The sequence below is a fragment of the Hemitrygon akajei genome, chromosome 27, assembly GCF_048418815.1.
Source record: "Hemitrygon akajei chromosome 27, sHemAka1.3, whole genome shotgun sequence".
NCBI classification, from domain to species: Eukaryota; Metazoa; Chordata; class Chondrichthyes; order Myliobatiformes; family Dasyatidae; genus Hemitrygon; species Hemitrygon akajei.
The window spans coordinates 23,781,458-23,793,576 of NC_133150.1; the positions used below are offsets into that span (position 1 = coordinate 23,781,458).

Sequence of the window (12,119 nt, forward strand, 5' to 3'; positions counted from 1 at the left end):
GAGAGACCCTTTCAAAGCAAGGTCTGCCTGGCCCAACACTACATAATATTTTATGAGTTAAAGATCAAAGAGAAATTCAGAACAATTCAAACAAAACCATACTTACAATGCTTTACTACATGTAACAGCCTCAAATGCCTTGATCATCACACCCATAAGAAATGTTAATTACTATCATATCCACGCAATGGGATGATGATTGGATCCATGCATATATAGACAATCAGTTAGATGCCTGTTTCCTGCTCTCTGGTCTGCATTTCACTGTTCAGAATCAGAATCAGGTTTATTATCACCGGCATGTATCATGAAATTTGTTAACTTAGCAGCAGCAGTTCAATGAAATACATAATATAGAAGGAAAAAATAATAACTAAATAAATAAATCAATTACAGTATATGTATATTGAATAGATTTTAAAATGTATTTAAAAAGTCAGGTAGTGTTCAAGGGTTCAATGCCCATTTAGGAATTGGATGGCAGAGGGGAAGAAGCTGTTCCTGAGTCACTGAGTGTGAGCCTTCAGGCTTCTGTACCTACTACCTGATGGTAACAGTGAGAAAAGGGCATGCCCTGGGTGCTGGGGGTCCTTAATAATGGACGCTGCCTTTCTGAAACACCGCCCCTTGAAGACGTCTTGGGTACTTTGTAGGCTAGTATCAAAGATGGAACCGACTAAATTTACGACCTCTGCAGATTCTTTCAGTCCTGTGCAGTAGCCAAAGACTGTGGAATCATCAGCAAACTTAAATACGGCATTGGAACTGTGCTCAGCCTTACAGTCATAATTATAAAGCGGGTAGAGCAAGGGGCTCAGCACAAGACACCTGTGCTGATGGAAATGGTAGAGATGTTGTTGCCAGTCTGAACTAACTGGGGTCTGCAAGTGAAGAAATGAAGAATACAGTATTGAGGCCTAGGTCTTGAAGCTTATTGATTAGTTTTTGGGGATGATAATATTGAATGCTGGTGTCTGCACCTTCACTGTTTAGATGTTCCAAGGTTGAGTGAGTGAAGAGCCAATGAAATGGCATCTTCTGCTGATCTGTTGTGATGGTAGGTGAATTGGAGTGGATCTTTCTCAACTTCTCAGGCAAGAGTTGATATGTTTCATCACCAACATGTCAAAACACTTCATCACGCTTCTGGACAATAGCCATTGATTATTTTTAGGCACCAGTATAATTGAAGCCTGCTTGAAACAGGAGGGTACCACAGACTGCCAATGCAAAAGGTTAAAGATATCGGTGAACATTCCAGCCAGTTGATCAGCACAGAGCTTGAGTACTCCTCCAGGAACCCCTTCTAGGCCAAATGCTTTCCATGGGTTCACCATTGTGAAGAATGCTCTGAAGTTGGTCTCAGAGATTGAAACCTCAGTGTCTTCACTGCTATTGGAGGTTTCTCCATGTTTTGAGTATCAAAGCGAGCAAAATGTCATTGAGCTCATCTGGGAAAGAAACCTTGTTGTTCCCAATGTCACTTTGGTTTCACTTTGTCTATAAACTCCCTAAAATCTGCATTTGTTATGAATCATAATGTGCGAGTCCCATTTTTAAATAGCCCTCTCATTACATGGAGTAAAGGTGAATGAGCTGAATAACAGCATATGTACTGATCTAACACACACACACAAAATGCCAGAGGAGGAAATCAGCAGCTCAGCCAGCATCTATGAATATGATTAAACAGTTGACATTTCGGGGCCAAGACCCTTTATCAGGAGGGTCTTGGGTATATGCTGCTTTGAATTTCCAGCATCTGCAGAATTTCTTGTGTTGCTCTAATGTGTTAATCATTGCTGGCTGAACATCCTAGTCATGAGATGAGCGCATGAATTTTGGGTATCAACATCTCTGAAGATCTATCCTGGGCCCGACATATTAATGCAATTATGAAGGCACACAAGTGGCTGTACTTCATTAGGAGTTTGTCACCAAAGACTCTTGCAAGTATCTACAGATGTAACGTGGAGAACATTCTGACTGGTTGCATCACTGTCTCTAATTGAAAGGCCACTGCACAGGACTGTAGAGAGTTGTAAACTTGGCCAGATCCATCATGGACACTAACCTTTCCAGTATCAAGGGCATCTTGAAAAAGTGATGCCTCAAAGGTGGTATTCATCATTAAGAACCCCCACCACCACATGTCCTCTTCTCATTACTACGTCACAATAACCAAAAGACCATAAGGCATAGGTGCAGAATTAGGCCATTTGACCCATCGAGTCTGCAACACTATTCCATTATGCCTGAATTATTATCCTTCATTCTCCTGCTTTCTGCCTGTAACCTTTGACACCATTATTAATCAAGAACCTCTGAACTTCTCATTTAAATCAGCACAATTACTTGGCATGGACAGCCATCTGTGGCAATGAATTCCACAGATTCACCACCCTCAGGCTGAAGAAATTCTTTCTCATCTCTGTTCTACAGGGATGTCATTCTATTCTGTGTTTGTGACCTCTGGTCCTAGACTTCCCCATTATAGTAAAGGACCTCACCACATCCACCCTTTCTGGTTCTTTCAATATTTGATAGATTCCAATGAGATCTCTCCTCATTCTTCTAAACTCCAGTAAGTACAGGTCCAGAGCTATCAAACCCTTCCATTCCTTGGATCATTCTGGACCCTTTCCAATGTCAGTACATCTTTTCTTGCCTGCCTTGCTGATGATTTTTTTCTCTCTCTGAGTTAGCAGATACTCTCAAGTCAACACATGATCAAGATTGAATTCTGGAAGAGCTCCTAGAGAAACTTTAAAAAATACATGCAGTCAGTAAATACATGGCAAAATAGTCACATTAGATTTCTGGAATTTTTCAGAAGTCCTCTGTAGTCAGATCTCTTTAGAGCATTGTTACTGCATAAAGTCCACAATTTGCTATTAATCTCTGAGCAATTCAGATAGTTGAATTGTGGCTAGCTCTAAATATAACTCCTCTGGTTAGTGAACTGAGATGCATGCCACTCAAACTGCTTCCAAATTGGATTTTGTCTCCAGAATAAAAAATCAAAATGCTTCACATGGCAAAGCTATAAAATAAAACTAACAAATGATGCTGATAGATTAAAAAACTGCACCATTAACTCCACTTTCCTCCCTCCACATCAGTTACTCGATATGTAGAGTGCTGGTAGCATTCTATGTTTGATTTCTGGTTGTATTAGTGAAAATTTGTCCCTGAATTTCCTGTGTTTATTGGAGATACCGACATTTAAAGGATGGGATAGTGCTGGAGATGAGTCCAGGAAGTTCTCCGAGACTGGAGGACTTCTGGTAGGGGCAAAAGATTGGATACGCTCATCTTATTTTCACTGGAGAGAAGATTACTGAAGGGTGACATGAATATAAGATTCTGAGAGGCATGGATAGAACAGGTTGTCATTTTTATCCAGAGTAGCAGTAACAATAAACAGGAGTTTTAAATTGAGAGGTAAGAGATTTGATGGGTAACTTTTTATTTATGCATTAACTGGCTGATATTTGTAATGCACTGCCAGGTGGTGATAGAATCAGATCGTCTGAGAGGAATTTAGACAGACATTTAAATAGGCAATAGAAAAATATCTGTGGTTAACAGTCAATTGGGATTAGTGTAAATGGGCAGAAAGGACATAGATCTCAAACATGAGAGGATCTGCAGATGCTGTAAATCCAAAGCAGCACACACAAAATGCTGGAACTCAGCAGGCCAGGCAGCAGCAATGATAGAGTTAACAGCTGATGTTTCAGGCTGACTCTTCAGGACTTTCTTTGTGAATATCATGGATCTGGTAGGCCAAAGGGACTTTTTTAGTGCTGTATAGTGAAATCTGTTCCTTTACTTAAATACTGACTTAAAACAGTGGAGCACTAATGTTCTGCCTTTATGCTGGCAAAAGGCAGCTCTCTGACCCTGTCAGGATCTGAAAAGGACTGAGTGGCCACAGAATGCAAAAATATAAAGTAATTGCATCGTTTTAACTATTATAGTTTTAAAAAAGTTTGGCGAATGTGTTTCAAAATGCTTTAAATTCAGATTAAGAATCAAGCTTACTATCTCTGATGTATGAGTGATTTACAGCAGTAGTTTTGGGTGTAAAAATTACTGTGTAAGATATTAAAAAATGTGCAAGAGAAATAATTAAATTACTCTTAATGGGTTCATGGGCCATTCCGAAATCTGATAGCAGAAAGGAAGAAGCGGTTTCTAAAACACTGGGTGTGGATCTTCAAGCTCTTTTACCTCCTCCGAAATAGTAGTAATAAGAGAGCATGTCCTGGATGGTAAGGGTCTTTTAACAATGGATGCAGATTTGAGGTATTACATCTTGAAGATATCCTTTAACAGTGTAAAAATTTGTGCCTGTGTCGGAGATGGCTGAACCTACAACTGGTTTTGAACCTTTAAATGTTTCCTGAACATCACACTGACCGCAAAGCAAGGGATGGATTTGGCCATCTTCTAAGGGACCTTCATGGGAAGAGGTTATTTCAGGTCTTCCACCAAGATCTGCCTTGATGCAGGATCAAATAAATTTAGGGAAACTTGGATTACAAGGTTACAATTGGATTGCAATTACAACTAATTATACTATTATTGCCATAACTAATCTGCTCCAATCCAATCCTCATTTCCTCCATCCCACGACCACTCTAATTCCCTTATCATTGCATCTACTTCACCTTTAAACGATATAGCCCCCACTACCCTCTAGGGTAGACAGCGATTCACTACCTTTTCAGAAAAGCTGCCATGTACCTCAATTTTTAAGTGGCTGCTCCCAAATCTGTTTGCTTCTCAATGCTGGAGAAATTCTTGCAGGATAATCACTGGTGGAACATATTAGTTAATGGCATCTTGCTAGATATTATTATGGACATGAGCAGGGGCAATATGCAGGTATTGATGTTCTCTTTGATAACTGTGAAATGCATATACAACACTAAGCAAATTAAGGCAAATTTTAATTTTATTTGAAATGTCGTATAAAAATAACTTTTCTTCCATTCTATTTAATTTACAGATCTAATGAAATGACAGTTCAGACTCCAAGCTGCATACATGCAACTAACCGTAAAGATATGTACAGTAAGAACAAAATTATTTTTGCAGTGGTATCTTAATCAACCCTTACAAGCCCATGGGACGCATTTTTAAAAAATCCCTCCCACCCATCCCCAAACATGGTCTAGACATTAAATACATATTCAGTACAACATGCATTTAACAGAATTTCCCAATGTAATATTTACAAAGTCTGGAATTTGTTTCATTGACATCACCGTTTTATTTTGGCTGTAAACAGAGTGAACTGAATAAAAGTCTGACAAGATCTTAAGAAAATTCGTGGGTCTTCATTTGACCAAATAATTATTGTGGAATGAACAAGTCTGCTGGAAGGGAGTTGTCCATAAATAAATAAATAAAAATCAACCCACGAGTCAAAACTTTTTATATAATATATCTGCTTAAAAAAAACCTCAACTTCACTCAAATAAATAAACAGGTAAACAGGACAGAGCCAACAAATGCTGTTGTAACCAGTACTTCAAAAAGATATTTACATTTAATATATATTTATGCATGATATCTACATATGTGCACATGTACAAAAGTTTTTGAGTCCATTCATTGCATTGGTTGTGCATTGATGACGATGCTCTGATATGCCTTGGCTTCAAACTAAGTGTATTAGACAAGCTGACTGCACAAGAGTTGATTGAGGTCAATTCCTTTCCGATTAGTGGTGATGATCCTGTGACATGGTTTGTCTTCATCTGTTACACCAAAAGATATGAACAAAACGTAGTGGCTTTACTACCAGTCTTGTCTGTGTGTATATGAGGATTGTGCGAAAAGAAGTTACGCAGAAGCAGCAGAAGTTCAAGTATTTATTTGAAGTTAGTGGATCTCCAGTGGTCATAAAAGGCACTCGAAGAGGAAGAGTCAGACTTGTCGTAATGCACGATTCAAGTTTATGACAACTGGAATGAAGGTGGATAGGATTTGTTTCTTCATTAGCTCTCCCACTAATCACTAGATTTGATAAAAAGGCCATGGAATCTGCCAAATCCAACCAGGGAAGTTTTTTTGGTTCTTTCAAAGTGAGGCAAAATAGTTCTGCGAGCATCAGTTCACATTGTTTCATGAGTTCTAATTTGCTTGAGTAATGCTGGTTGACTCTTGGCTCAGGCTGTGCAATCTTACTCCAATAACATCTTGTGACACAACACTGTTCTGCATCCAAGTGTGGTTAATAATGTCTTCAAAGGATGGTCGATCAGAAGGCCTCAAGGATAGACAGGACTTGATGAGATGTTGACATTCTGAAACCAAAAGGAAGAAACTGCGTTACAAACTGCTTAACATGAATGTAAGAAATTCTGCCAAATGCTGAAAATCACACAAAATGCTGAAAGAACTGTGCAGTATTCTACGGTGGGTCGACGCCAAATCAGGATGATTTTTAGAAGGTGCCAATTCTACTTCCTTTATACTTTCCAGCTAATTAATTCAGCTTTGAACTGCTGATGTAAACAATTATTTAAAATGGTGTACTGTATTTATACTGCTGCCCTGAACAGCAACAGCATAACAGGCAGTGACTAATTATATTTATGATACAATAAAATATTAAAATTCAATGCCCGTCTAGTTAAATCTTAAGAACTATTATTATCCCATCCACTCTCATATATTTAAACTTCATACTTAAACAGAAAGCACAAACAGGTCCTTACCAGGTGAAATTCTTCTTCTGAATAGGACCTGCCCTCGAATTATCTCCTCATCCTGTTCAAATGGAATGTCTCCACACACCATATCATACAAAAGTACACCAAGGGACCAGACTGTTGCAGATCTGCCGTGATATCTGTGATAACGGATCCACTCTGGTGGGCTGTATACTCTGGTACCTGTGAAATGGTTAAAAACACTCATGAGTACTCCTTGATGTACGTATACCCATGCAGAGAAATTCTAAAATAGACTATTAAAGGAAGCTAAAGGCAAAATACAAAAACATTTTCCCTTTACGGCACAGTGTAAAGGTTAATCATTCTCACTTGGATCATGAGGTAAACTGGTAAAAATTCAGCAAATGTTTCTTGTTAACAAAAGAATACACTATCCCCTTAAAATTCAAATCATCTGCTCTATCTCGTTCCGCACTTAGCAAGCAGGAAATGCGGTTAACCCTTGCTTCCTGCCTGTCCTGTTGTGAACTGGCAGTTACTGAATTGCTGCCATGTGACTTTTGTTTACAAACTTTCAGTTGTAAAAGACACATGTTCCCGCCGACTGGTGGCGCCAAAGACCCAGTATTTGCACTAACGGTTTTTTTGCACGCAAGTCGCTAATTTAAATTGCACAGGCTTGCAACAGCAGGAATAGCGAACGACGACACGGGTCTCGGGAGACCACCCCTCTAGTTGCAGCGAGCCCAGACACACCCCCTTAACACAAGTCATGTACCCATGCGAACTTCCGAGCCCAATTTAAACTACAACCTTTTAAAACGTTTAAGAAAAAAAAAACTGCATTTTAAAATTTTTTTTCCTGGCTTGTCAAATTTCGCCGTTAAAAAAAAAGACCCAAAAATATAAACCTACCACACAACACAATAAAAACGTTCTTATGAAACAGTATTTATGAAGTCGTTTTGCAACAATGTGTAATCTGCAAGGGGCGTATTATGTTCGCAGCGTTACAGGGAGCGGCTTCTTTAGTCGTTAAATAATCAACCCACCACTGTTTATGGGATGGGATCGGGTTGAAGGGGAATACGTATAGTAATTAATGAGGGGAAAAAAATCCAAACTATTTTCGTGGGAAAGAGAGGAAACTAGAAATTTGCAAAGCGAGCACTGAAATTTCGAAATGGTTTCCTGACCGGGTCCCTTGCTCGCCCTGCTGCTTCCAAGAAGACGGGTTCAGTTTCCAAAACACTGTTACGCAGCAGAAAAGCAAGCTCCAAAACAAAAGGGTGGCACGCTGCCAAGCTGCAGCAGCACTGACTTGAAGGCAGTCGCGCCGTCTAGTGGCTGTAGCCCAAGTGCCTGATCCCCTCCCATCTGCCAGGCCAGCCGGAGCTGTCCTCCACCCACCCCGCCCCCGGGCTTTGCCCCGGAGCATCCCCGCAGCGTCCGCTCGCCCACCCCCATGCCCTGCAACAAACTGACGCCCGCGGCACTCGTCCACTGAGATGTTCCCTCCTTTCACTCTCCTCTCAGGTCATACCCTTAAAGAGCCCCTTGCCTCGCCCCAAAATTCTTTGCCAATGTTAAGCTTTCAGATGTTCTATTATTAATATTCAGCACGAATTCATCGACGCAATTCGCGAGCTGGGTCTTGTGATTCACCGCAGCCTTGCACTGGGCAGCAGCTTTATTGTGTGTTGTGTTTTTTTTTCTCGAAACTCGGATTCTTTTCACCACCGTGCGACCACTTATTCAGCTCCAACCCCTCGTGATTTTCGTTACCTCAAAAGCCCCCGGCTCCGACCGCCTTTCCCGTGATACAAGCGGCGGCAGCACTATTTCCGAGCTGAGCAACGCCCCTCAGCAACGAGAAGCGCCCCCTCGCAGCGCATCACCAGCCATATAAGGAAATAAACCCATCAAAACAATAACAAAACGGTCCGGTAGTACACCACCGGAAAATCGATACCAAATAAAACTACCACAACACACCTGAACATCAGCTAATTATACAACCTTTACAGCGGCGATAAAATTTGTAAGCCTCCACCCACGATCTCCTAATTTTTTTTACGCCCGGAATCATTAAATGCTATAGATCGCTTTCGAAGAACTGCAGTTAAATTCCACTGAAAAGGAAAACTCACCATCAAAATCTGTGTAGACGGTATCCTTTAACAGGGCTCCCGACCCGAAATCGATCAGCTTTAGCTCCCCCGTTCTCATATCGATCAGGATATTCTCGTCCTTGATGTCTCGATGGACCACCCCGCAGCTGTGGCAGTGCCGCACCGCCTCTAAGATCTGGCCGAAAAAGTTTTTAGCCAAGTCTTCCGGCAAGGCTCCCTTCTCGGTGATAAAATCAAACAGGTCCTTAACGTGCTCGGGTCTCTCCATGACGATGATGAAGCTGTCGGGTCTCTCGAACCAGTCCAGCATTTTGATCACACCCCGGCATCCCGCGCCCACCCGCTTCAGAAGCGCAATCTCCATGGGAACCCTCGCTCCATTGGACTACAGAGGCAATCAAAATAAAACTGCGTTAGATGCCGTGTGATCGCGGATTAATTCACGATACCCTATTTATAAAACATGACCGGTACAAGCAATCAAAATAAGAATTCGTAGATAACAGTTTTTTTATATAAAAGCTAAACTCCGCAAACTCTCCATTACACAAATGATGTTTACTTTTACTTACCAATTCAGCCCATTCTGACACTCGATCTCTGGCAACATGCTTGATAGCAACCTGCAATATAAACACAAATGCTCCATTAGAACTGAACACGGTCGATGCTCGCTGAATTTTTTTTCATAACAGGCTGTTCTCGAGTAAGTTAACAGCAATAAAACAGAACGCGAAACCTATCAAGATTGCAAAATAATTACCTGAACCCCGTCTGCGATTCTCACGCCCGAATAAACGGTTCCAAATCCACCGCTACCGAGGACAGATCCAACTTGATAAATCTTTTCAAAAGGCTCCCGCTCTTTCACTGTAACAAAAAAAGGGGAGGAGGGTAAATTAGTCGGTCTCCATTATCACAGGGTCTTTTGTTGTCTCCGATCTCCACATGGTTAACGACAACACCATCACGGCACACATACACACACAAAAAAACCCTTCTCGGCTGAAGCAGGGAGACTCCGTAAACGTGTAAGAAATGGCAAATAGGTACCTTGTTGCAACTGAATTTTCGCCGGCATATCCACGCTTGATGTTGAGTACATATGAGCAAGAGATCCGATTTTTGAAAGCAGCATCCCTCGATGTGAAACGCCGATTGAAGACTCGAGTATCACTTGCAAGATTCCGAATGGGATTCCACCAAAATAAAAGCCGGTATGATCACCCACACACCACGTTGTAACAAACACACAGCTGCGAACGCACCGATGTGAATGTGAAATCCCTTATTCCAAAACGTTCGACTTCTCGCAATGTCCCAGTAATGAAATGCAGCAGGTTATTAAGTTTCTTTAAGCAAGAAATCAGCTGAAGTAAAGAGAATAAAATGATGTTGGAGCAGAATGAACAGGAACGACTCCGTATCACACCGAGTCCTTTGGCTTACTTAGTGCGTTGTGCTAGTAGCAACGACTATATACAGATAGTAATAAAAGCTAACCACACACCATCAGAAAACCCTAGAGGCACGCCTATTTGAAACCTACGTCAGAGGAAATAGGCGGGGTGAAAGTGGTCTGCCAATCACAAGAAAGAAAAAAATAAAAGAATGAAGCTGACTAGACTCGACGTGGCGGGAATGACTACGCGCCAAAAATATGCCTCCTCTATGTCTGCGTACAAATGGCTTTGATCCACTGGCTGTCTGTGAACAAATATTTTTAATAGGGAGCGGACAACGTTCCTTTTCCCTGGGAGCAGAAGCCTTTGCAATTTTATTTTCATTTAGCAATATAGTAGTAGAAGCGATTGGCCTAGTTTTAAAATGCACACAAAGGTGCTAAGTGTATGCAATATATTGATAAAAAGACATTTTTGCTAGATCTTTGTCTAGCTTGGCAAGGGATTTAATTTTATAAATAAAGAGCTCTGGTGCAACAGTGCACCCCCTTTATAACTTTTAGAAGTGGTAAGGTCTACAGTACTGGTGGTCCTGTAATGGTAAATAGATATTAAAGGTGTATCAAGTCAAGTTGAGGGAAACAAATAATTTAGCCTCAGAAATACCTTTTCATTTATAGTAAAGGCGTAATGGTTATGTGTCCCTATTTTGATGGTTGATTAATCGAAATGCTATCGATGGACACAGATTTATTTTCAACAATTATAATTTTACCACACACAGTTAGAATTATCGTGTCCTAGAGGGGGCGTGCACAATTAGAAACAATAGAAATGGACATAAGTGCATAAAATGTCTGGACAGTATTTCAGGCGTTTTATCAATATTTAGTCTACTGAAAGCTATTTTAAATATAACGCATTTAAATCATTGCAAGTGGCGTATTAAACGTGGGAAGTTTTTAAATTGTATTTTTTACTTTATGACCTTTTATTTATGAAGCACGCAACTGGCATTTATATAAGGTGAATATTCCAATGGTATTCCAAGATAACCAAGAAACGTTTTTGTGTGAGAACTCTTTAACAAAGAGAAATAGATTCTTAACTTGATAATTAATGGGTGTGCACGGAATAGTTCCGACGTCTGTAATTTCCCGCCGAATCTTAGCTTGTAAACAATCATGCATAAATATGATCACCAATGGTATCAAATTAATAACTTTTACCAACATAGGCATGTGAAATTTCCTCGCCAGTTGGGGGCTTAATTACTGATTTTTGAGGGGGGGCGTTGATAAATGAATATCGCGGTAAGATGAATGATTTCTGTGAAAACCGGAGGGCAATGCAAATCTGCTTTGAATGGTGGTAGTGAGAAGATGCTGCATTCTTGACATACTTTCGAATTGGGTGGCCGCCGCCTTTCAGCATGTGGGAATGAATCACACAAAAAAAAGCAGCCTTTTTTTCCCGCGATCAGGTGCAAGCAGGAGCAGGAGAAACTGTAACAGAGCCAGTGATAGTCGATGGAGGTCGCTGCTTGAAACATGAAAGCCCTTCTGTAACGCATCATGGCTCAGGAATTTCCTTTTAGTGATTTTTTTCCTCTATTCTCACTCGTTAGTCTACGGGGCAGGGAGGTGGGTGTGCTGGGATGACTTCAACATGAGACATTCAAATCCTGGGCGGAGTTTGATATGTGCGAATCAAAATAAAACTATAATTGAAGTGTTATAGTGAATGTCTTTATAACTGTGAACGAGCGTTAAACTGAGTCTATTTATTTTTAAGCTATTTATATTTTCCTTGTTTCTATTTCAATTAATCTCTCTCTTTCTCTCTCTCTCGCGCGCACACACACACACACACACGTACATTCCTCAGGCTGC

At 40.6% G+C, this 12,119-nt stretch overlaps 1 protein-coding gene across 1 annotated transcript; it reads right to left on the reverse strand.

The window, feature by feature from the left end:
• Positions 1–4,945: 4,945 nt before the first annotated feature.
• On the reverse strand, positions 4,946–10,330 carry pim1 (Pim-1 proto-oncogene, serine/threonine kinase). The gene is made up of 6 exons (XM_073030483.1): positions 9,878–10,330; positions 9,588–9,694; positions 9,397–9,447; positions 8,843–9,209; positions 6,735–6,911; positions 4,946–6,320 (listed from the first exon to the last, which is right to left on the reverse strand). Exons 1-6 carry the CDS (start codon positions 9,960–9,962, stop codon positions 6,148–6,150), a joined length of 960 nt encoding a protein of 319 aa, XP_072886584.1. The 5' UTR covers positions 9,963–10,330; the 3' UTR covers positions 4,946–6,147.
• Positions 10,331–12,119: the final 1,789 nt, after the last annotated feature.

Bases quoted from the DNA above. Each gene is read 5' to 3' on its own strand.
- pim1 (XM_073030483.1), bottom strand. From the start codon at position 9,962: ATGCTGCTTTCAAAAATCGGATCTCTTGCTCATATGTACTCAACATCA. The intron at 9,695-9,877 runs GTACCTATTTGC...TTTTTGTTACAG, and splicing joins GAAAATTCAGTTGCAACAAG to TGAAAGAGCGGGAGCCTTTT. The intron at 6,321-6,734 runs GTAAGGACCTGT...TTTTGGTTTCAG, and splicing joins CAGAAGAAGAATTTCACCTG to AATGTCAACATCTCATCAAG.